This window comes from Carcharhinus amblyrhynchos, chromosome 1, assembly GCF_965287045.1.
Source record: "Carcharhinus amblyrhynchos chromosome 1, sCarAmb.v2.hapA, whole genome shotgun sequence".
NCBI lineage: Eukaryota > Metazoa > Chordata > Chondrichthyes > Carcharhiniformes > Carcharhinidae > Carcharhinus > Carcharhinus amblyrhynchos.
Window position 1 is genome coordinate 130818487 of NC_137324.1, and position 24925 is coordinate 130843411.

At 41.3% G+C, this 24925-nt stretch overlaps 1 protein-coding gene across 3 annotated transcripts in view; it reads right to left on the minus strand.

The window, feature by feature from the left end:
- Positions 1 to 1678: 1678 nt before the first annotated feature.
- The window catches only part of arfip1 (ADP-ribosylation factor interacting protein 1 (arfaptin 1)), a 182213-nt gene continuing 158966 nt past the window's right edge, over positions 1679 to 24925 (minus strand). For all 3 annotated transcript variants that reach the window (XM_080192629.1, XM_080192619.1, XM_080192611.1), the window contains 4 exons: positions 21259 to 21480; positions 14274 to 14431; positions 8312 to 8486; positions 1679 to 3303 (listed from right to left, as the gene is read on the minus strand). In XM_080192629.1, coding sequence (XP_080048755.1) covers positions 3148 to 3303; positions 8312 to 8486; positions 14274 to 14431; positions 21259 to 21480 — 711 coding nt within the window. In that variant the 3' untranslated portion in view covers positions 1679 to 3147. The remainder of the gene's footprint in view (positions 3304 to 8311; positions 8487 to 14273; positions 14432 to 21258; positions 21481 to 24925) is intronic.

The following is a 24925-nucleotide window of genomic DNA, read 5'->3' on the forward strand; positions in this document are numbered from 1 at the left end:
TGTACCAACCTATCTATATCCTGTTGTATCACCTGACATTCCACTTCAGTATCCGCCAACCCTGCCATCTTGGTGTCATCCGCAAACTTGCTGATCACACCACTTACGCTCGCTTCCAAATCGTTTATGTATACTACAAAGAGGAGAGTAAATTGGGCTCAGGAAAAAAAAGTTACTCAGTCATTGGCTGAGCTTGTTCCCCAGCCCTCCTGCCCCTGTGCTCACAAATAGCTCCAAAAACTCAATCTATAGAGCAGTCCAGATCTATTTATGACATTTCATGTCAATCATGTCTCTAGTTTTGGCAAATTCAGCATTTTGTTAATATTATGTTGGAAGTACAGAATACCTTCTCAGATGAATTCATGCATACCCAGTACTTACTTCTCCCACCCACATCAAACGGTGCCAAGTTTTGAAAGTATTTACACATTCAGATGTGGCTGGGAGACAGGGAGCAGTGGTATTTGGTAAAATAGGTGGGATTGTGGAAGTTGCATTGTCCATTCCACTTCTGCTAGTAACTTACCAATGGCAGACTAGGTTGTGAATGACCTGCCCACCCTTATACCAGTGAGTCTCTGAGGTACCAACTAATGACTATTTGAGGCAACGTTCCCACTAATTTATCAGCATCAGATAAGCACCTTGCCATCCGGGGACTTGACAGCTTCCCAGCAAGCTTGGTGAAGGGGATCAGGGAGACTTCCATCTGATCGGGGCACTCTGTGGTTCTCTGCTGTCAAACCCCCCATCCCAAGTGGGTGCATACCTGATTGATCCTGGCAATCTGCAATGCTACTCGTATTCTGTGCCTCCTAAACGGTCACTGGTTTAAGGCCTGCTGCAGTAGCCATGCTCCCAGTGGCCCTGATCGTGGTGAAGAGGCTGGGAGCAGTTGGAGATAGGGCATCCTGCCTCAGAGGGCATTGGCCATGACTTCAGGTAACTCATTTCCTGAAATAGCAAAACATAATAGCCAGGGCCAGTGGTCGTGCACTGAGATTTCCATGTCAAATCCTAATGTTTCCAAGTTCTTTATGTTTGGCAGCCTAGGTTAGTGCTCTGATACACCTTGCAAATGGATTGATTCAAAATGTGTTTGATTTCATTATTATGCCAAGCAGTCCATATAGACAGACCTGAAAAGGCAGACAGCACAAATCACTTCATCTATTGCTGCACACCTTAAGTGTGGTCTGGTCTGGAACAACTGCAGAGACAGAGACATGGGTAGTTTGAGGGGGCTGGAGAGATAGGACAGGATAGAAAAATAAAACAGTGTGATTTATTCTTTTTTTATAAGCAGTGCCCCGTGCCAGCCAGTAAGATGACATATTGCACTTCATGTTCAGGAAACAGATTGTGATGAATGTCATCAAAAAAAATTGTGAAGGTTTTCTGTTTTGACTACGCAAGTGAGAATATTTTCCCAGGACTGTATTTTTCTGTTCACCTGTTAACATCAAACTCTATGTAAGGGAAATTCTGCTGGTATCAATAAATGCTCTTTCATGGATAAGTGCTCTTTCACAGAATGTCCACAATAATAGCATGAATAGTGTTAAGACACAGAGTAACTAGGTTACAAGTTTCAGAACTGTAACCATGTCATCTTCCTTTAGTAGAGATTCTGATACCTACTGGATCACAGACTGACAATCTTATTTCACACAACTTCCCCAGTAATTCAAAGGCCTTTATTGCAAGGACATTCTGGGAAAGCTCATGAAAATGCAACAATATGAAAAAGCTGCTGACTCAATCTCACTTATGTATTCATACAGGAGATTTAAAAATGTCCCACGTGTTCTTTTTAAAACAGTAGCATTCAGAAACTTGGCTTGCAGCAAACACCTTTTAATTTGTACATAGTGTATTTATAATAGAGGCACATTCCGGATATTAACTTCAATAGCAAATAGTGACTGACAACTATGGAGAAAAAAATTAAATAATGCAATTATGATTTACATTAAAATATGAGGTTAATTTAATGTTAAATATTTGATATACAGAATGCAGACGGCATTGCCACAAAGCTTAAACAGAATGACAATCCAAAAAATTACATGTAGGAGCATTAATTTCAAAGACTGTCTACATAGAATGAAAAAAAATCAGTGAATGACAGTAAACTACCGAAAAATAAAGTGAGCATGGCTAGAAGATTGAAGCCAAATGCAGTTAATAATCCCACAACAGAAATATAAGGAGGTAATAATTAATGCAATCTTGTTTTTCTCCCACATCCACCCCTTCCCCTTGTCACCTTGGAAGTGGTAACAAGAAATAGAGAATCGTAAAACGTTTCAAGAACTTCAGCAACATGACAGAATGGGAAAATGTATTGTTAAAGGCACACGATTGGAGACATAAGGCTGGTACGTGGCTTAATTAAAGTTGCACCTTTAAGAAAATCGCAATGATGTCAAATCAAAAGCAAGCAAATCTTGTGAGTAAATGGCACCAAGTTAACATACTTCCCAATATCACCAGATATTTGCAAATATTAATGTCACTGCTTGATGCTGTTGTAATAAAATTACATATTGCCCTCCCTGATGCAGTCTCAAGGATTCTTATTTGACAAAATTAACAAATGAATAAACAGTCCATTGGAAGTACAGTACTGGCTGGAATTTGGAGTGCTAAAGCAGCCATTTTACTCAGCACAAATGCTTCATTCAGGGGCTATCTATCCTATTGCTCTATAAAGTCATTACATTTTGCTTGATGGTTCACTTGCTTTGTGAACTCAGGTGCCCTTTTTGTGAAATAATCAGCATATAAAATTATCAATCATGTTTTCAAACAATTACACTGTAGTGACCAGAAGACACCAAACAAATCTATAGTTTCTGTTCAGTGCAAATCTGAATGTAGGTATATACTAACTATCCCCCTCTAACCCACGTACAAAAAGGAATATTTTTCTTAGGTCTTGGTCTTATAAAGTTTATTTAGTTACATAAAACAACCATATTCAATCTATTTTTTTCAGATTAACATATAGCAAAAAAAGTGAGAAACAGTTATATCATAGACCACAATTTTACTTACTGCTTCCCTGTCTCATAACATGGAAAAAAAAGAATTCAAATAGATTTTATAACTGCATCAGTCGTAGCTTCGGCTTTCGAGACATCACTGTTCCTCCAGCCAGGAAGGACCGTCAGAACCAGGAGCCTTCAACTTGATGTGGAATTGTTTGAGCACCTGTTCAAGTTGTTGCTGGTTACCAGCAAAATAGGCAGATACAGCATTGTGAAAGAGAAGGAGCTGGTTGTGCATCACTTTAATCTGTGGAAAGGCAGAAGCAGCACTATTCAAATCTCCTTCATTCACAAGTATACAGTGCAAGATTTGGTAAACAAATCACCAGTAACTTCTCCTGCTCCTTAAGACAAAAAAGGCAACATACAGACTCACCTCAGAACTATTAATATTTGCCCCAACCTATTCAACAAAATCACTCTACAACTTTAAGACACAGCTAACTAAGTATGAAATACTATTATGTTAAGTGCACTTATACGAGACACAAAACCCTATGGGGTTACCAAAAAAATTCTAAGTCCTGAACAAGCATGAAAACGGGAGAAAAATTGTGCCTTTTTTTGGGCAACTGAATTTTATCATACTCTGTGAAAACAATCTTAACAAATTTGAATTCACCAATTTTGTCTTTCTTTTTTCTTTGCCTGCAACTTGCATTATTATTGTTAATGCATCATTAGCAGGGCCTAAATCACCCGAAAGCCGGCTGATAGCAGCAGAGGGCGCAATAGGGCACATGCAGGTTTATGTGCTCAGAGCACAGAGACCTGTCAGTGCCTTGGCTGCTATCAGCTGGCCTCAGTGGGCTAAATCCAGCCCCTTAGCCCCTGCCCTATTACTGCAGCCGATTGCCAGCATCTCCCCCTAAACAACTGATTTCTCGTGATCTTACCAGCTTGCCTCGCCCATCAGCCAGCAGGCCAGAAGGTAAGATTATGGCCTGCCAATTTCAGAATTTAAATAGAATTGTATCACTCTTTTGACCTATGATTTAATTTATAGCAATAATGGACATTTTTTGTGGAGCTTGACTATAGCTTATTTGGTTGCAGAAAATAAATGATGCATTATTAATAAATATTGCAAGTTGCAGGCAAGGAAGAAAGAAAAAATGCATTTATTTTGTGCTTTTCACATCCTGAGGACAACCCAAAGTAATTTTAGTTTTGAAGTGTAGTTACTATAGGAAGTATAGCAATTAATATGAAGACAGGAAGGCATTATAATATGTGTTAATAACCAGATAATCTACTTTAGTGATGTTGTTTGAGGGGTAAATATTGGCCAGGGAAAACCCTCCACATGCCTGGATGGGTGCAGCTCCAACGATATTCAAGGAGCTTGATGATGTCATCCAGGACAAAGCAGTCCACTTATTGGTACTCCATCCACCACTGATGCACAGTGATAGCCATGTGCACCATCTACAACATTCACCGCAGGAATTCATCAATGCTCTTTTGACAGCATCTTCCAAATCCATGACCTCTACCATGTAGAAGGACAAGACCAGCAGATGCATGGGAGCACCACCACCTGCAAGTTTCCTTCCAAGCCAAACACTATCTTGATTTGGAACTATATTGCTGTTCCTTCACTGTCACTGTGTCAAAATCCTTGAGTTCCCTTTTTTACATCACTATAGCTGTATGCACTGCAACGTTTCAAGACTTTTCAAGGGCATGTAGGAATGGGCAGTAAATGTTGACCTCGCCAGGGATGCCCACATCTTGCGAACAAATAAATAAAAAAACGTTAGACAGTGGAAGCTTGATTTTTAAAATTGGTATAAATCTAGTACGAAGCTTCACTTCGTAGAAACTTTAGTTCGCTTCATGGTGAATGATGTAACCAGACATCGCTTACAACTCCCAGTGAAGTTTTTGAGTTCCTAGGATCTCCATATTCCCCATGCAATGGCTGGTTTGGCACTAGGTATATTTGTTTTCATATCCCTCTAGGCCTTCCTCTTCCAAAGCTCTGCCACCTGCTCTGAACCACTGAAAAATCTCCATTCCTTCAATTCTGCTCTCTTGCACAACACTGACTTTAGTCAGTGCACCACTGGCAGCTTGCCGTCAGCAGCAAGAGGCTGTGAGCTTTGAAATTCTCTCCCTAAACCTCTCCTCCCTTCTTTAAGATACCCCTTAAGATTTAACTTTTAGATCAAGTATCTGACATTTCCATATGTGACTCAGTGTCAAATCTTGTTTTATAGCATTCTTTGAAATGCTTTGAGAATGCTTACATTACTAACAATGCTAGAAATGCAAGTTGTTGTTGTAAAGATCTAATTCCCAAAGTCAACCACAATAGGAAGTATGATGCAGCTTGTCAGAGTTCAGCCATCTTCTCAATGGAGCTGGAGTGCCTCTTACTGTCTGGGGGAAGGTCAACCTTCTCTTTACACCCTGTTGCCCAATGTAAACTGGAGTAATAGCACCAAATTTTCTGACCTTCTGAGCATACCAACTTCAGACCATGAACTCTGTCCTCCATTTTGATTTTCTAAAATTCCTTTTTTTTCCCAACCCCCTCCCCACAGAGGGTCATCTGTAGCTTGTTCTTATGGTTGCTTTCACAAAGCACGTACCCTTATTCTGCTATTAACTGCTATCTATCCTTTATGTCACTTTTATGTTTCTTTTATCTTTAACACTACCATAAATGTTCTCTTTGTCTTGTGTCCATGACATCTTTGTCAAGTTTCTCCCGAGCTCCCACCAATTCCTGACTTTCGGTTCACCTGTCCCACTCTTCCTCAACAGTTTAAATCCATCGCATTTCTACCTCTCTTCAGCTCTGAAAAAGATTCATACAGACTTGGAGTGTTAATAGAATCCCTACAGTGCAGGAGGTCATTCAGCCCATCATGTCTGCACTGACCACAATCCCCCAGGCCCCATCCACATAACCCCATACACTTACCCTACTAGTCCCCCTGAGACTAAGGGGTAATTTAACATGGCCAATCCACCTAACCAGCACATCTTTGAACTGTAGGAGGAAACCAGAGCACCCACAGGAAACCTATGCGGACACAGGGAGAACGTGCAAACTGCACACAGTCATCCGAGCCAGGAATCGAACCCAGGTCTCTGGCATTGTGAGGCAGCAGTGCTAACCGCAGTGCCACCATGCTGCATTTATGGCACCTAAGGGGCAATTTAGCATGTTTCTCTCTTCATAGATGCTGCCAGACCCTGCTGAGCTTTCCCAGCATTTTCTGTTTTTATTTCCTCTTCACATTGACTGGTTTGAACATAAGAACATAAGAAATAGGAGCAGGAGTCGGCCATCCCGCCATTCAATAAGATCATGGCTGATCTGTCGTGGCTCAGTTCCACTTTCCTGCCCTCTCCCCATAACCCTTAATCCCCTCTCTTATCAAAAACCCATCAACCCGCGTCTTAAAAATATTTAGCGAGGCAGCCTCCACCACTTCAACGGGCAGAGAATTCCACCACCCTTTGAGTGAAGAAGTTCCTCCTCAACTCCGTTCTAAACCACCCCCCCTTATCTTGAGGCTGTGCCCCCTAGTCCTACTGTCTTTTTTGAGCGGGAAGAGTCTCTCCACCTCTATCCTATCCATCCCATTCATCATCTTATACGTCTCAATGAGATCTCCCCTCATTCTTCTAACAAGCAAACCCCCTCTGCTTATTTATGTCAGGATCTTTGCTGTGGTGAATTTAAAATCATTTTGTAACAACATGCCCTCATACTTCCCTTTGCTGCAGCCATGTATACATACAGAGTTACAATTAGTCTTCAGCACAGAAACTGGCTAATTCACCCAATTGGTCTAAGCTGCCATTTACATTCCACACAAATGTCAAGGAGAATACTGTGCATAGAATATTTTACTTTGTAATGACAAAAAGTCTGCTCATTTTACAGTGATGACACACGGGGGAAAAGTAATTCACTGAATATCAAGCACACTGGGATATTCTTTGGGTGCAAGATATTATACAAACACAACTTTTTTAATTTGATCAGAATCATGCCTGTCATTTACTGTAACATTACAGCCTGATATTCTCAGTTCACCTAATGCAAGTCTAATTTTGCTCTTAAGTGAAGAAGCCCTTACTCATAAATTACCTCTACTAAATATTTGAAACGTTGAAATTATTCCTTTGTGGTGCGATTAGGCCACCTTTTAGAATTATGTGTTGGATCAATCACTAATGCTAACCTTATCTGCATGTACTTCCTGTCAACTTTTGCCAGGCTAACTGCCAATATTCACACTTATAATAGTGATTGGATTGTCTATTGTCACACTCCGATTTATCTTCCCAACAGAGGTTGCACTATAATCTGTCATTTTTGCATCCCCAAGCCGCATTGAAATTCCTATGGTAATTCCAAAGCTATTTCTCTGCTTCGCAAATTATCATAGGTTTTGCTTTTTAACTAGAAATATAATGTAAAATCAAGTTGTCCAAAGTTGTGATGATTAGGTGGATTAGCCATGCAATATTGCCCCTTAGTTCAAAGATGTGATGATTAGGTGGATTAGCCATGGAAAATGCATGGTGTTACAGGGATAGGACATAGGGAAAGGCCTGGGATGCTCTTTCAGAGAGTCAGTGCAGACTCGATGGGCCAGATGGCCTCTTTCTGCATTGTAGGGATTCTATGAATAATGGAATCTAAATTACATTTGTGTCTTTTGGTCTTGCTAATCCCTTACATTTAACACCACATTACTACATATAATCCTGGTTAGTCACGTGCAATTACATACAACTTAGGCTGGCACAGTGGTTAGCACTACTCCTCACAGTGCCTTGGACCAGAGTTTAATTCCCAGATTGCGTCTCTGTCTGTGCAGAGGTTCCTCCCACAATCAGAAAGATGTGCTGATTAGGTGCATTGGCCATGCTAAATCCCTCGGTGTACCCGAACAGGCGCCGGAGTGTGATGCCTAGGGGATTTTCACAGTAACTTCATTGCAGTGTTAATGTAAGCCTTCTTGTGACATTAATAAATAAACTTTTAACTAAACTGAAGGTATTATCTTTTGAGGAAAGACGAGACAGGTTGAGCTTGTATTCATTGTGGAGTTTAGTAGAGAGAGGTGAACATATTGAAACATACAGGATTCTACGGGGCTTGGCAGGGTAGATGCAGAGAGGATATTTTCCCTCGTGAAGGAATGCAGATCTAGGTGCACACAGTTTCAGAATAAGTGGCACGAATAAATAAACTTAAAATTTAAACTTAACTAGCTTTTAAATACCTTGTTTTCATCCAGAAATTTCAGTTTGACTGAAACACTTCCTCGAAGTTTGTCAAATTTTTCTTTATGAATCTGGAACTGTAGCTGAGACTGTTCAATTTTTGGAATTGTAACGGCATCGCGAGGACCAAGGTTCAGTTCCTCTAGATCAGTACGATATGCATCATACTCTATCCTGCAGCACAAAACACAACATCAACTGTACAAAAATTAGTGCTTGAAATCACCTGCAACCAATTAATACACCTTCTGAAAATAAATCTTTTTCTCCACTCAGCCAGGGTAATAAAAACACATCAAAGTCTAGTTTACAATGTGTTCAGTAGAATCGCAGTATCTGTAGAATTGTATGTTATCTTTCCATGCTGTAAATCTCTACGACTCTAAACATCAAAAACAAAATCAGATCTCAATATACAGTACAGGAGGAGGCTATTCAGCCCATTGAGTCTGCACCGACCACAATCCCAACCAGGCCCTATCCCCATAACCCCATGCGTTTACCCTAGCTGGTCCCTCTGACATGAAGAAGAAATTTAGCATGGCCAATCAACCTGACAGGCACACCTTTGGGCGACTTCACAGGCAGCTGCAGCTTATTTTTTAATTATGGTGTACAGGTGATGAGAGAATTTCCTACATTTTGCCATTAAAACACTAATAATATGCGATGCAACAGTTCCCCGTCAAACAAGGAGATATGAACAGATAAACAATGCATACTATCCAATGTTTCAGTGTTGTAAGAATACAGACTTCATTTAACTGTCCCACTGCTGGAGTTTACATCAGAAAAGTGTTGCCACTGCCCCCAGAGAAAAAGTTGCTACTCACAAAACAGCATGTGTTGCAATTGTAATTTTTACAGGGGGACAAGGTGCGCTTGCTTACAACAGCTGCCAGCTCTCATGGTTTATTGCAATGATGTAACAGAGTCACTGGGTTCAGATAACCTTGCAAAGACATCTGAAACCCGAGATTCTGTTGCTGCATTGTAGCTCTCCAAACAAATAATACAGAAAAGTGGTGAGGATTAACATTGTTATTTCTTTATGAAATATTGTTGAAAACAAGGCTTTCCAAATGGTTCAGTGCGTTTATTCAGTAAATAAGTGATCATTACAGGTCAGAGAAGTTCCAGCTGTATTAGCAGATTACAGCTATAACTTGTAGAGGAGCAACTCAGTACTAGGTTTGTGGGAGGAATAGAGAGAACAAACCCAGGGACCCAGCTCCTGATCTTTTTCAGTGGCCCTGTTTCAAAATGTATGTATGTGGTTTTTGGATCAATAACAAAAACTGGCATTAAATGTAGAAAAACATGAAGGCATTTTGCAGGGACTTGAGGAAAATAGTGCATGCCTAAAATAGGTAATATTACAATGTTCAAAAGCATAGTTAAAGAACTGGGTTTAAGGAGATTCTTGAAGAGAGAAGTAGAGGTGGGATGATAGGATGATAAATAGCATTGTTCAGAACATAGAAACTAGCTTAAAGTATAGTCACAAGTGAAGGGTGCAGGGTGGAGGGGTGGGGAAGCAAAGAGAATGGGGAGGAGGCCAGAATCAGAGAAAGAGGAAATAAATACAGAAATGCTGTAAATATTCAGCAGGTCAGGCAGCATCTGTGGAGGGAGAGAAATAGAGTTAACGTTTCAGGTCAATGACCGTCATCAGAAGTGGGACAGGTTAGCGATGTAATAGATTCTGAGCGAGACAAGGTGGGAGAAGTACAAGGAAATGATGTGGACAGGAGACATTAAGTGACAGAAGAGTTAGTCTCACAGGGCCAAAGGAAACGATGATGGAGCAAGAAAAAACAATAAATGCTGGACCAGGTAGCTGCAATCTGAAAGCAAAATAAGAGAAAATCCAAAACCTATAAAGAAAAGAGAACAAAATGGTGGGACAGTTTTTAGGGCCTGAAATTGAACTTGGAGAAAAAGGATTTTGTCTGGGGGAACTGTAGGATCAGAACTGGTTAAGGAGAGAGAGGCAAGACCATTTTTTCTCCTTTATTCTTCCATTGGACATGGGCATTGTTTTGTTGTCTGTCCCTAAATGACCTTGAATTGAGTGGTTTTGCTCGGCCTTTTCAGAAGGCAGCTAAGAGTCAGCCACATTGCCGGGCATCTGAAATCACATGTAGGCCAGACCAGGTAAGGATGATAGATTTCCTTACCTGAAGGCCATTAGTGAAACAGATGGGTTTTTATAATAATCGACAATAGTTTCATGGTCACCATTACTGAGACTATCTTTATATTCTTTATTTTCCATATTATTAATTGAATTCAAATTCCACCAGCTGCAATGGAGGGAATTGGACCCATGTCCCTCGAGCATTAGCCTGGGTTTCTGGATTATTAATCCAGCAAAAGTACCACTACGCTATCTACCTTCCTCAAAAACTCATGAGTAGGAATTTTAAACTTACAGCACTGGGCAACAAGGAACAAATTATGTTGATTCACAAGAGGGGTGATGGGAAAGCAGGTAGAGATTTGGATGAACAGAGTATTTCAGAGGGTCCAGATTGGCAGGCCAGGCAAATAAACAGTGGAGATATCATAACTATGAATAAAGTTATCAGTTGCAGATGGGCTGAAGCAAGGTTGGAGGAAAATTATACTAGAGGTATAATTATATTAGAGGTGGAATAGACAACCTTTTGGTAGAGATAATAAGGGGTTGGAAGCTCATCTTGATCAAATAGGATGGCATTTGATCTGTGAAAAATCTGGCTCATTTTTTTCAGGGAAGTGGATTGAATAGGTGCAGAATTTGAGTTGGGGAGACCAGAACCTGTTTTTCCAGTGCTTACCTGGGAAGCTACCATGGAAAATCCATGTCAATACGTCAGTCTGGTAACATAGAGGCATTCGAGGAGTCAAGAGATAGAGTTAGATGACATGTGTGCACATATGGACCTGTTGTATATTTAAGATGTGTTCAAGCAGATTGTAGATAAGAAAGAGCAGTATCAAGAGGATGGAATCTTGGTATTTTTTTTAACAGTGCAGGATGGGAAGTGAAGCCTTGGCTAGAAATATTTTGGTTATACTCAGAGATGTAAGAAAAGTTAAAAGTGACTTGGGGAGAGAGGTTCTTTTCAGGACCAGATGTAGAATGAAGTGGAGTTGAAAGAGTAAGGAAGATGGATTATGAAGAACACACAGAGGTGGTCAGAGCAACAATTAAAAGCACAGTAGAGAGGCCATAATGTCAGAAAATAAGAACCGCACTATTATGACATGGTTTCAGCAATACACAGGGGGAAATGGAGTCAGTAAGTGCAAGGTGTCATGATCATATGATCACATGAAGATATGACTAGTGCAGTAGACAGAGGGGAACCGGTGGATGTAGTGTTTTTAGATTTCCAGAAGGTGTTCGATAAGGTGCCTCACAAAAGGTTGCTGCAGAAGGTTAGGTACATGGAGTTGGGGGTAAAGTGTTAGCGTGGATTGAGGATTGGTTATCTAACAGGAAGCAGAGTTGGAATCAATGGATGCTTTTCTGGTTGGCAGTTGGTAACTAGTGGAGTGCCACAGGGATCGGTGCTGGGTCCTCAACTGTTTACCATATACACAGACGATCTGGGGGGGTGCTGAGTGTAGGGTAACAAAATTTGCTGATGACACGAAGATGAGTGGAAAAGCAAATTGCGTGGAGGACACGGAAAGTCTGTAGAGAGGTCCAGATAGGCTGAGTGAGTGGGCAAGGACCTGGCAGATGGAGTATAACGTTAGCAAATGTGAGGTTATCCACTTTGGTAGAAATAATAGTAGGAAGGAATATTATTTAAAGGGTGAAAAGCTGCAGCATGCTACTGTGCAGCGGGACCTGGGGGTCCTTGTGCACAAATCGCAAAAACCCAGTCTGCAAGTGATCAAGAAGGCAAATGGAATGTTGGCCTTTATCATGAGGGGGATAGAATATAAAAGCAGGGAGGTCTTGCTGCAATTGTACAAGGCATTGGTGAGGCCGCAACTGGAGTACTATGTGCAGTTTTGGTCCCCTTATTTGCGAAAGGATATATTGGCCTTGGAGGGAATATAGAGAAGGTTCACCAGGGGCTGATACCAGAGATGAGGGGGTTAGCTTATGAGGAGAGATTAAATAGACTGGGTCTGTACTTGTTAGAGTTTAGAAGGCTGAGGGGGGGATCTTATAGAGACTTACAAGATAATGAAGGGGCTAGATAGGGTAGAGGTAGAGAGATTCTTTCCGCTTAGAAAGGCAAACAGAACTAGAGGGCACAGCCTCAAAATAAGGCGGGGGGGGGGGGGGGGGCAGTTTAGAACGGAGTTCAGGAGGAACTTCTTCACTGAAAGGATGGTGAATTAAGGGTTATGGGGAGAAAGCGGGAAAGTGGAACTGCTCGAAGGGCTAGATGGCCTACTCCTGCTCCTATTTCTTATGTTCTTAACATCTTTCAGTCAAAGTCAGAAAGCCACATTAAGAATGGTGGTGGTGATGGGGGGTGGTGGTGAAGAGACAGGCATGGCGGAGGGAAAGGTGGGATGGGGTGGAAGTGGTTGGAACAGAGGGAGACAGAAGGACCTAACAGGACTGGAAAATAAATCAGTCTAGATTAGACATGTAATGCAGTTACATTGAATATTGTACTGCCATTCAAATTCAAGGCCACACGTGAACATCAAATATTTGGGTGAGGTTCCAGAGGATATTATTGACATGGTTTCAGCAATACACAGGGGGAAGTAGAGTCAGATGATGATACCTTGTACTTACTGACTCTATTTCCCCGTGTATTGCTGAAACCATGTCAATAATATCCTCTGGAACCTCATGCAAATATATGATATTCACGTGTGGTCTTGAAGATGAATCTCAGCACAATGTTCTACATAAATGCATCACATGTTTAATCTAGTCTGCCTTTTTTATCTCAGTCCTGCTAGGTCCATGCACCTGCCCCCGCCCCCCTGGCTTTTTTGGATACAGCTTTACCCAAAGGAGTCAGCTCCTTCATAAGATGTTTGGGTAGAAAATACAAGAGAGGAAAGGAAATTATAAAAGTAATGAAATTATTAGAATGGCTGGAAAGGAAAGTTTAAAAATAATATTCAACTGGAGAAATATGTACTTTATACCATGGGAAAGTTAAACAATGTTCAATTCCCATGTTGAGACAATTTGAAGTTACCACCAATAACTAAACATTGCTACTTAAACAGAACTGCCATTCAAACAAGTATTCAGTCAACGTGAACAATGCGCTGTACAAAACACTGTTTGACCCTTATCATCCGTTTTGCTGTGAACTAAAGTGCATGTCTCATGTTACGACACTACATTGCAAGTTTGGTCTTAAACAGGTTATGGAGATCATTGTGTGCGCATTGACAATGAACATAAAGTAGCAAGGAAGTGCCTTCATTATTTGAAATGTTCTCTTAAGTTAGCATTTGTTGAGATTGTGTGTGTGTTTGGGCAAAAAAAACTCCAGTAATCAACTTTGGATTATTATTCAAAAATGTACTGCATACTGACTAGTGTATGTAACATCACCCAGAGCTAGCAAAAAAAGGAGACCCATTAACTAAATAAAGCCCCACGTACTACTGAATAATGGAACAGGACCATAATTGTATTTAGACATTCAGATGCCAGTTGGAGAAACACATTATTAGAGTGCACTTCTTCCTGGTAGCTATAATTAATATATGCTTGTGTGTGGATAATGGGAAATGTCTGATCATTATAAATTGAAAACAGAATGCACTACTTAAGACACTGAATTCTGCAGAATGATGTGTTATAGGAATAAGTGAACATCCATTTTTCTGAATTTCAATAACTCTTCAATAAATTAGATACGCACTGCCACTGCTTAAATGTACTATTATTTTTAGTATTTCAGCTGCAAATCTTTCATTTAATACTCTATTCAAATTAAAATATGTTTAGTCTTTTCAGCAATACAAATGGTTTACCTGGCATTTTCGTAATATTTAACTGCAATTAATGTGTCTTCAATTGTTTTGTTCACCAAAGTATTCACACTGGCAATGAAAAAATTAATTGCTCCAAGAAGTGTCTCCCCATTTTTACACAGTAATTTCTGGGTTTCAGCATTGTATCCAAATTCTTCCTGAAATATAAAGAGAATGAAATTGAAATATATACAAAAAGATCAGTAGAAAATTCATGCAATGCTGAAAGAGGGTGCACCAATATAGTCAGGGCTTTGTCTTATTACAGCATTAGCTCAATACATTAAAGAATACAAGAATATTTCTATGATTGAGGCCCCTGAAACAAAGCTTTTGTGTAAAATGTGGGGCAGGGACAGGGTTCCTTTGTGGAGTCAAACAAGGGGCTACAGTTCAGATGAAGCTAAGTTGAAGGAAATCTGGTTTAACCCATGCATTAATACCTGACAAGTCGGCAGGAAGCACTACGGTAGCCAGGCTGCTATGGGCAGAATGGCGATATGGCTAGATGTTCCAAACATACGTGCGGGATCTGAGCCCTTGCTTTGATATTGTTATCCTGAGCTACAATGGGATTTGAAAAAACATTTCACTGACTGTCCCGAGCATTTTTAAAAATTTGTTTATGGGATCAACTAGATTACAGTCAGACAGATGAAGCATCTAGCTACCCATTGCAAAAGACAAGAAAGCATCGCCTAAGTGGGAGGAGATTCTGGCTATTTTTACTGACTCTCCACGAAGGTTCAGAATGCAGGGATCTGCTGAGAATTAATTTGCATTGGCACATTCTCTTTTTTAAGTTTCTCCTCTTACAACAGTTGGAAGTAGATATGTTACGTAAGTTAGTTAAAGTAGAACAAGGGAATCCTGAGAGATACTAGCGGTTTTGAGGAACTGGTTGGTTCTGCAGATGCTGCCAATACCAAACCAGTCTCTTTTCTGACCACCCTTGAGCTGGATCTCGTCACTAAAAACTGGCCAGCATCGATTGCTCATGTTAATTGCTCTCGAAACTGTAGTGGTGAGTCACTGTATTGAATAACTGCAGTCCATGTGGTGCAGGTACACCCACAATGCTGTTAGGGAGGGAGTTCCAGCTTTGTGAAACAGTGACAGTGAAGGAAAGAATGGCACTGTGTGTCAATGTGGATGAGGGCTACTTGATGGTACTGAGCTTCTCTAATGTTGTTGGGGTTGCATTCGACCAGTGGGGAAATATTCCATCACATTCCTGACTTATGCCTTGTAAATGGTGGATAGGCTTTTGGGAGTCAGGAGGTGAGTTGCTCACCACAGAATTACTGGTCTCTGACCTGTTTGTGTAGCCATAGTATTTATACGGTTGGTTGCATTATGTTTCTGGTCAACGGTTAACACCAGGATATTCATTGTGGTGGATTCAGTGATAGTGATGGTGTTGAACATCAACGAGAGGTGGCTACATTCTCTCTAGTTGGAGATGATCATCGCTAAGCATGAATATCATTTGCCGCTTATCAGCTCAAGCCTGAATGCTATTCAGGTCTAGCTGCATGCGGTATAGACTGATTCAATATCTGAATACTCATGGATGATATGGAACATTGTGAAAATGCCCACTTTTGATCTCATGTTACAGGAAAGGTCACTGATGAAGTAGCTGAAGATGGTTGAGCCTTGGACATTATCTTGAGGAACTCCTGCAGTGAAATCATGAGATTGAGATTACTGGCATCCAACAATCACAACCAGCTTCCTTTGATCCAGGTATGATTTTAACTAATGGAGAGTTTTCCCCTAACAATTTTGCAAGTGTTCCTTTATGCCACACTCAGTTAAATGCCACTTTGAAGTCAAGGTCAATTTTTCCCACCTCACCTCTAGAGTTCAGCTCTTTTGTTCATGTTTGGACCAAGGCTCTAACAAGGCCTGGTCCTGAGCGTCCTTGGCAGAATCCAAACTGAGCATTAGAGATTACTTTTCACTGAGTACAACTTCAGAGTGTAGTCAATGATAGCCATCATTCATAATGACTGAGGATAGACTACTGGGGACATGATCTGACCAATTGGATTTGTCCTGTTTTTATGGACAGAACTACATGGGCAATTTTTCACATTGTCAGGTAGATGCCAGTGTTGTATACTGGACTGGAACAGCTTGATTAGCTAAAGGCTAGTTCTTGTCTATAAGTCTTCACTACCACAGCCAGATGTTGCAGGACCAGTAGTCTTTGCTGCGTCCAGTGGTTTCAGCTGTTTCTTGATATGGCATGGGCAAATCAAATTAGCTGAAGACTGACAACAGTGATGCTAGGGACCACTAGAGAAGACATATAATAACAACACACTCAGCACATATGGCTGAAGATGGTTGCAAATGCTTCAACCTTATCTTTTGCATTGACATGCTGGACTCTGCCATCAGTGCAAGTGGAGATATTTTTGAATCCTACTCCTTCAGTTAATTAGGACCACAGACACCCTACAGTGCAGAAAGCAGCCATTTGGCCCATCAAATTTACATCGACTCTCTGAAAGAGCACTCCACCTAGACACACTCTCCATCCTATTCCTGTAATCCCACACATTGTGGCCAATCTGCCTAACCTGCACATCCTTGGACTATGGCAGGAAACTGGAGCACCCAGAGGAAACTCACGCAAACATGGGGGAGAAATTGCAAACTCCACAAAAACACACCCAAGACCGGAATTGAACCTGGGTTCCTGGCTCTGTGGGCAGCAGTGCTAACCACTGTGCCAGCCTGCCACCCATTTCTGATTGGATGGGGCTGCAAAGCTTTGATCTGATCTGTTGGCTGTGGGATCAGTTAGTTTTGTCTATGGTGTAGTAGTTCAGCTGTTCAGGTTGCATGTAGTCCTGTGTTGTAACTTCACCAGGTTGGCATCTTATTTTTTGGCAGGCTTAGTGCTACTACTGGCATGCCTTCCTAAACTCCTCATGTAACAAGGGTCAGGAGAGGCCTAATAGCAATAGCATAGTAGAGATTTTGGTTGTTGTGAAAGGAGCTATCTTTTATCATATCTCTTTTGCTGCTAAGAGACAGCATGTGGGAAATAAGGTGGTCCAGGAATAGAGCAGGAGGAGAAGCCACTGGAGCTGTAGTCTGCTTGGATTAGGACAAGGGAGAGTCGAAAGATGAGGGGACCACGAAAGGGAGGTGATGAACAGCATGCAACGGATGATCATAGCAAAAGCTGCAAGAATAAATAGGAAAAAGTTAAGTATTTGAGATACAGTCACAAAGGAGATTGGTGATTTTGACCAGGGCTTTCTTGGAGCTGCAGACTGGATGGAAACTAAACTCCACATGGTTTGAACAGGGAATGGTTGAAAATATCAATGATGTGCTGGGTGGCAACATGTTCATTGATCACAGAGGAAATTTGGGGCTGGTGATGGTGAAAGAATTGGAGAGATGCTTATATTGCTGATAGGTTTTTTTAAAGAAGAGAATGAAGACAGTAGTTCTGTGCATGATATTAGGAAGGAGAAGCTTCATTATGTCAGAAAACATGGGGTGAGGAAAACAGCTAAGTTGCCAAGAGTTAGATTGGGTGAGGTGGGGAGAATAAGAAATGAAGAGACCAAGAGATGGATTTCATACAGAAATCTGGGGACAGCTGCGAAGGGAGGATTGGAGCCACAGAATGTGGTAGGATTAAGCCAGGAGCAAAGGTGGGGGAAGCAGTTTAGCTTAACTTCAGTTTTAGAGATGAAGGCATGTATGAGCTTACCAACTACTTTGATTAACGTACAAGTATTGAACAAAGACATTAGTCAACACAGCTGAATACAAGTTGGTCAGCATCCAACTAGTGTATCGAGTTCAAAGTCTGGCTGTATGACAAGTCTCATTGCAAAAAACTGAACAGGAAGTTGTTACTTCAAAATGACACATCAATCCAACTACCCAAATGCCACCTGGACTGAAACCAAACAAATGATATTTCACAATTTAATTTCATTCAGACCAAAAACTGCAGCATTGGCTCAAAAACTTTAGCTTTGGCTCACATCCAGTGATTTAACAGAAGTGCTATGCAACATTGGTAAAAAGACTGGTAAATGTCCTTCAATGTAGGTAAACATCCAGGCATGTAGAATTTAGGGAAAGAGTATTGCATAGGTGGCTGTAAGCTAAAGCCGATAAAATCTGAAAAAATTGGGAGCGGTCAGTCATTGGCTCTTACTATCTGACACTGAACAACGTACTTAGAGTTTTGGGTCGTAACCTCCATCTGGATTGTTCTGAATAAAGCTAGGGCTATAACCGGGTTGAATACGGCTTTGGTAATACCACTGATGTACTGTGTTCCCTTAATAACTCCTTATGCTGAGACGGAAATATTGGCTCTTGGGAAGGTAGAAAGAATGGATTAGAATAGAGGAGTCTGTATGTATAAGCCTTATGGTCTTTTCTCATTTTGAATCCATAACAAATCACAGAAACAGCGACAGATTTTGGTGGGAACCCGAGAAGAACAGGCAACTAAAACATTTAGGAAGTCAATCTCCACTCCAAGGCCCAACATAACAAAAACCTCAAAAGAGGCAGAGCTCCAAAATCAATTCCAATCTGCTCAATTTTAGATTGTCCCCAAGAAGAGAGGCAAATCCAGCTGAACATGACTATTCCTTCTCTTGCAGAGAATGGAATCCCGTGCTTTTATTGCAAAATAGTGGAGTGGGGGGGAAAATCAAGGTCAGGGCATATGGGTCAAATAAAAGTGGAGTAATTGAACATATTTACTGAACAGTTGTCCACAAGTATGAGGTCAGTGATTAAAGTGTGGTAATCTAATTAGGTGAATCAAAGTGATCAGGCACACCAAAAGTTAAACATCCTCTTCTGAGGTTTGAAGCTATGGTCTGAATCATATAGATAAGCAAGTTCTTTACTGCTTTTCCAAGATACTAAAGCAAAGTATTGCAGATGCTGGAAATCTGAAATAAAAACAGAAAATGCTGAAAATATCCAGCTGATAGAATCTATGGACAAACAGTTAATGTTTCTGATCAGTGACATGTTACATGTTTTTCTTTCTCTCCACTGATGCTGTCCAAGCTGCTGAATATTCCCAGCACATTTTGTACTCCTTCTTTGGGTCATGGATTTCAGTAAGCACTGCCCACAATTTTTAGCCAGCAGCAAACATAATGTCTGCATGAATGTTAGTAAATGTTCGATCATGATAACCAGCGCATTAACCTTATTATTGATATGTGTTTAGGCAAACTATCCTGAATGAGAAACAGTTGCAACATCTCCACTACAAGAACTTATGTGAGCACCAATGTGGTCTCAGACCGAGACTTCTCTTTCACTCTCCTGATGGTGAACAACAGATGTTGGAAGGCCAATGCAGTAAAAAGGCATTGCAGCTGCTCCTGTTCCTGTTTGCAAATAACATAGTTACATAAAGATGGAGAGGGTTGGATTGTCTTCACAGTATGTTTTTGGCACAATGTCCCCCTCAAGTCTTACACATATAGTCAAATGGGGACAAAACTGGAGAAGAAGTGGCTTCTACTGCACCCCTCCAAGAATGCACTTTAGAACTATCACTATCACTGCTGCAGACCTACAACCATCTTTGACTAGGGGACTATTAGTAACAGGTAAAAGTGGAAGTGAAATGCACAGGTTCTATCACACCCATCTGCACCTATAGAGCGCTAGGTGCTTGTCTGGAGTGGGGGGGAAAATCAAGGTCAGGGCATATGGGTCAAAAAAGACTCATGTGACCCATTTCCACCACAATCTCACCCAACTTCAAGAAAAAAAATCAGGCCATAATGTCCTAACCAATATACTCTCCATTTTTGTTTTCTAGTGCAGGTACAACTTGTTAAGTGCATGGATCATTTAAATTTTATGCATGGTCATGCACGTGCAGGAACTGAAAGGAAACATCTTGTGCACAGCCTGTGCAGGAGCCTCCAGGTTGTTGTGTGGCCATGCAGCAGGGCATGTCAAAGAAAAAATTGTTTGAACCTGTAAGACTTTCCATGAAGTATAAAGGAAATGGAGCTGGAGTAAAGACCTGTATGAATGTACTATGGCCAAATTTGCGGATGACACAATAGGTGGAAGCTACAGCGAGGCAATAAATTTACAAATGGTTATGGATAGGTGATTGGGTTAAAATTTGGCAAATGGAATTTAATGTGGACAAGGGTGACGTTGTCCATTTTGGTCGGAGGAATAAAAAGGTAACTTATTATTGAGATGGAGAGAAACCAAAATGCTTTAGTGCAGAGCGATCTGGATGTCCTTGTGCATTAACTGCAGATTGTATGGAGGTGCAACAGGTAATAAGGAAGGTAAATGGAATTTTGGTATTCATTGCTAATGGAATAAAATATAAAAGTAGGGAGGTGCTGTTGTAATTGGATAAGGCATTGGTGAGACCGCATCTGGAATACTGTGTATAGTTTTGGTTCCTTTACTTGAGGATGAACGTATATGCTTTTTAATTACTTGCAGGGTGAAGGGTTGTGGGGAGCAGGCAGGAAGGTGGAGATAAGATTTGAGATGAGATCAGCCATGATTGTGTTGAATTGTGGAGCAGGCTCAAGGAGCTGAATTGCTGACTCCTGCTCCTAGATCTGACATTCTTATGTTAAGTCTCAAGTTGGATGACTGAGATGCACTTTAAAACCTAAGAGCGCAAAGCAAGGGTGCAAGGAAATGGGCAAATTGGAATTGAAGGCTTGGAGCATGCCCTAATTTAAATAAAAGAGCCCCCATGATCAACGTAACCTGCAACTCTTGTTCCAGCTTGTTTTTGCTGAGGTGAAGTTCGTGTCACATCGTAAGTTTTGCATGCAAACAGTACAAGCTCTCATACCATAGTATAGTTCATTAGTGCCTCAGCAAAACCTGCAATCAAACTACCCTCTTTAGGAATTACGATTATATGTTAAATCAGTGAAAGTATAATAATAAGGTAGATTAAAATAAGCAGAGTACATACATGGAGTTCAGGAGACTTCACACTAAGTTCTCCAAAAGCATCTCCAAGTTGCCGCTGTGTCTGTACCACTTGGTAGAACTGTGTTGCCATTTGTCGAGCTAGTCGCAGGAGATTTTCATACTTTTTCTTGGTGTCTCTCAGTATTTCTATCTGTGATTCAAGCTCCAGATCCACAGTCCTTGAACCACGGCCCAGCTTTTCTGAAAGGACCTGTCGTGTACACTGCAACAAAAATTACAAAACAACTTGGTTTGCCAGAAAACACAAACATTTTGAATTTAGGAACCAGGCTAAATTTACAACAAGATTTACAACAATCCAAGGTCCTAATCTGCTTCAAGAAGACGACCATCATCCCGGTACCTAAGAAAAACCAAGCAGTGTGACTTAATGACTATCAACTGGTGGCTCTGACATCCATTATTATGAAGTACTTTGAAAGGCTAGTCATGGCATGAATCAATTTCAGCCTCCCGGACTACTGGATCCGCTACAGTTTGCCTACCGCCACAACAGGTCCACAGCAGACACCATTTCCCTGGACTTGCGCTCAAACCTGGAACACCAAGATAACAAGGACACCTATGTCAGACTTCTATTTATTGACTACAGCTCAGCCTTCACCACTATTATTCCCATGAAACTCATTTCCAATCTCTATGGCCTGGGCCTCGGCACATCCCTCTGTGACTAGATCCTGAATTTCCTAACTCACAGACCACAATCAGTAAGGATGGGCAACAACACCTCCTCCACGATCATCCTCAACTGTGTGGCCAAATTCCCCTCCAATTCAATTTTTAAATTTGTTGACGACCCCTCTGTAGTGGGTTGGATCTCAAACAACGATGAGACAGAGTACAGGAACGAGATAGAGAATCTGGCGAACTGGTGCGGTAACAATAATCTCTCCCTCAATGTCAACAAAACGAAGGAGATTGTCATCGACTTCAGGAAATGAAAAGGAAAACATTTCCCTGTTTACATCAGCAGGGATGAAGTAGAAATGTCGAGAGCTTCAAGTTTTCAGGTGACCAGATCACCAACAACCTGTTGTGGTCCCCCATGCCGACACCATAGTTAAGAAAGCCAACCAACAATACCATTACTTTCTCAGAAGACTAGGAAATTTGGCTTGTGTTATGACTTTCACCAACATTCACAGATGCATCATAGAAAGCATTCTTTCTGGTTGTATCACAGCTTGGTATGACTCCTGCTCCACCCAAGACCGCAAGGAACTACAAAAGGTAGTGAATGTAGCCCAGTCCATCACGCAAACTAGCCTCCCATCCATTGACTTTGTCTACACTTCCTGCTGCCTCAGCAAAGCAGCCAGCATAATTAAAGATCCCAAGCACCCCAGACATTCTCTCTTCCACCTTCTTCCTTTGGGAAAAAGATACAAAAATCTGAGATCACATACCAACTGACTCAAGAACAGCTTCTTCCCTGCTGCTGTCAGACTTTTGAATGGACTTACCTTGCATTAAGTTGATTTTTCTCTACACCCTAGCTATGACTGTAACACTACATTCTGCACTCTCGTTTTCTTCTCTATGCACAAAATGTGCTGTCTGTAAAGCGCGTAAGAAACAATACTTTTCAATGTATGTTAATACATGTAACAATAATAAATCAAATCAAATTTCTTTTACCAAAATACAAAAAATTAGGGGAAAATGTTGGTGAAAGAGAATGTGTTTATTTTACAGTGAAGGTTTCCAAGTTACTGTGGTTGCAAGTCCAATGCCTACTGGCTACCAGCATTTCAAATGATTTAATGAAAATAGGAGATAATTTATTACTCATCAGATATAACATCCAAACAGAATTCCTACAGATAAAGATGCCATTCAGTACAACACTAAGGCATATAGGCCAAAGGTTTTCAAGTTCAATTCCTTTGTGTGTCAAGTTAATTGATTAAAGTTGGGACACAATTGGCTTCAATACTGCAGACTACCAGGAGGAAGAGACAAAAACATCTAGTGTAGCTCCCCCTGATTGTCACTTCTGTCAGAGTACTAAGGGATTGCCAGTCTCTGAAATAAACATGTGCAAGATTGACCTGCTCCAAGAGGCAGGGAAAAAAAGTATCAAAGCCAGTGTCCACTGCTCTCACCACCAGCTCTGTAGAAGGCAAGAAACATTAAAACATTGTTGAAAGGTAAGCCAAATATTCCCAGCACCCCTCAGCTGAATTCAGCTGTGAAGTCCATCAGAGTCCATACAGAACCAAATACAATAAATGCTGGAAATCTGAAACATAAACAGAAAACGTTGGAACTACTCAGCAAGTCTGGCAGCATCTATCCAGTAAGAAGCCTCACAACACCAGTTAAAGTTAAAGTCCAACATGTTTATTTGATAGCACAAGCCACTAGCTTTCGAAACGCTGCCCTCTCATCAGGTAAGTGGGAGTTCTGTTCACAAATACGGCATATAAAGACACAAACTCAATTTACAAAATAATGCTTGGAGTGCGAGTCTCTACAGGTAATCAAGTCTTAAAATGTTAGTAAAGAGAGGGTTAAGCACAGGTTAAAGAGATGTGTATTGTCTCCAAACAGGACAGTCGATGAGATTTTGCAAGCCCAGGCAGGTCGTGGGGGTTACAGATAGCGTGATATGAACCCAAGATTGAGGCCGTCCTCATGTGTGTGAAACTTGGCTATCAGTCTCTGCTCAGCGATTCTGCGTTGTGTGTCATGAAGGCTGCCTTGGAGAATGCTTACCTGAAGATCAGAGGCCGAATGCCCATGACTGCTGAAGTGTTCCCCAACTGGAAGAGAACACTCTTGCCTGGTGATTGTCAAGCGGTGTTCATTCATCCATTGTCGTAGCATTTGTATGGTCTCTCCAATGTACCATGCCTCAGGACATCCTTTCCTGCAGCGTATCAGGTAGACAACGTTGACCGAGTTGCAAGAGTATGTGCTGTGTAGCTGGTGGATGGTGTTCTCACATGAGATGATGGCATCCGTGTCGATGATCCGGCACTTCTTGCAGAGGTTGCTGTCGCAGGGTTGTGTGGTGTCGTGGTCACTGTTCTCCTGAAGGCTGGAGAGTTTGCTGTGGACAATGGTCTATTTGAGTTCGTGCGGTTGTTTGAAGGCAAGAAGTGCAGGTGTGGGGATGGCCTTGGCGAGAAATCTCACAACACAGTGAAAAATCGCACTGATCTCCTCAGAAGTCAAATACAGGACATGGCGGACAGAGTACCCTTCGTCGGCCAGTACTTCCCTGGAGCGGAGAAGCTACGACATCTTCTCCAGAGCCTGCAACGTGTCATTGATGAAGACGAACATCTCGCCAAGGACATCCCCACACCCGCACTTCTTGCCTTTAAACAACTGCACAACCTCAAACAGATCACTGTTCGCAAACTACCCAGCCTTCAGGAGAACAGTGACCACGACACCACACAACCCTGCCACAGGAACCTCTGCAAGACATGCCGGATCATCGACACAGATACCATCATTTCATGTGAGAACACCATCCACCAGGTAAACGATACATACGCTTGCAACTTGGCCAACGTTGTCTACCTGATACACTGCAGGAAAGGATGTCCCGAGGCATTGTATATTAGGGAGACAATGCAGTTGCTACAACAACGGATGAATGAACACTGCTTGACAATCAACAGGCAAGACTATTC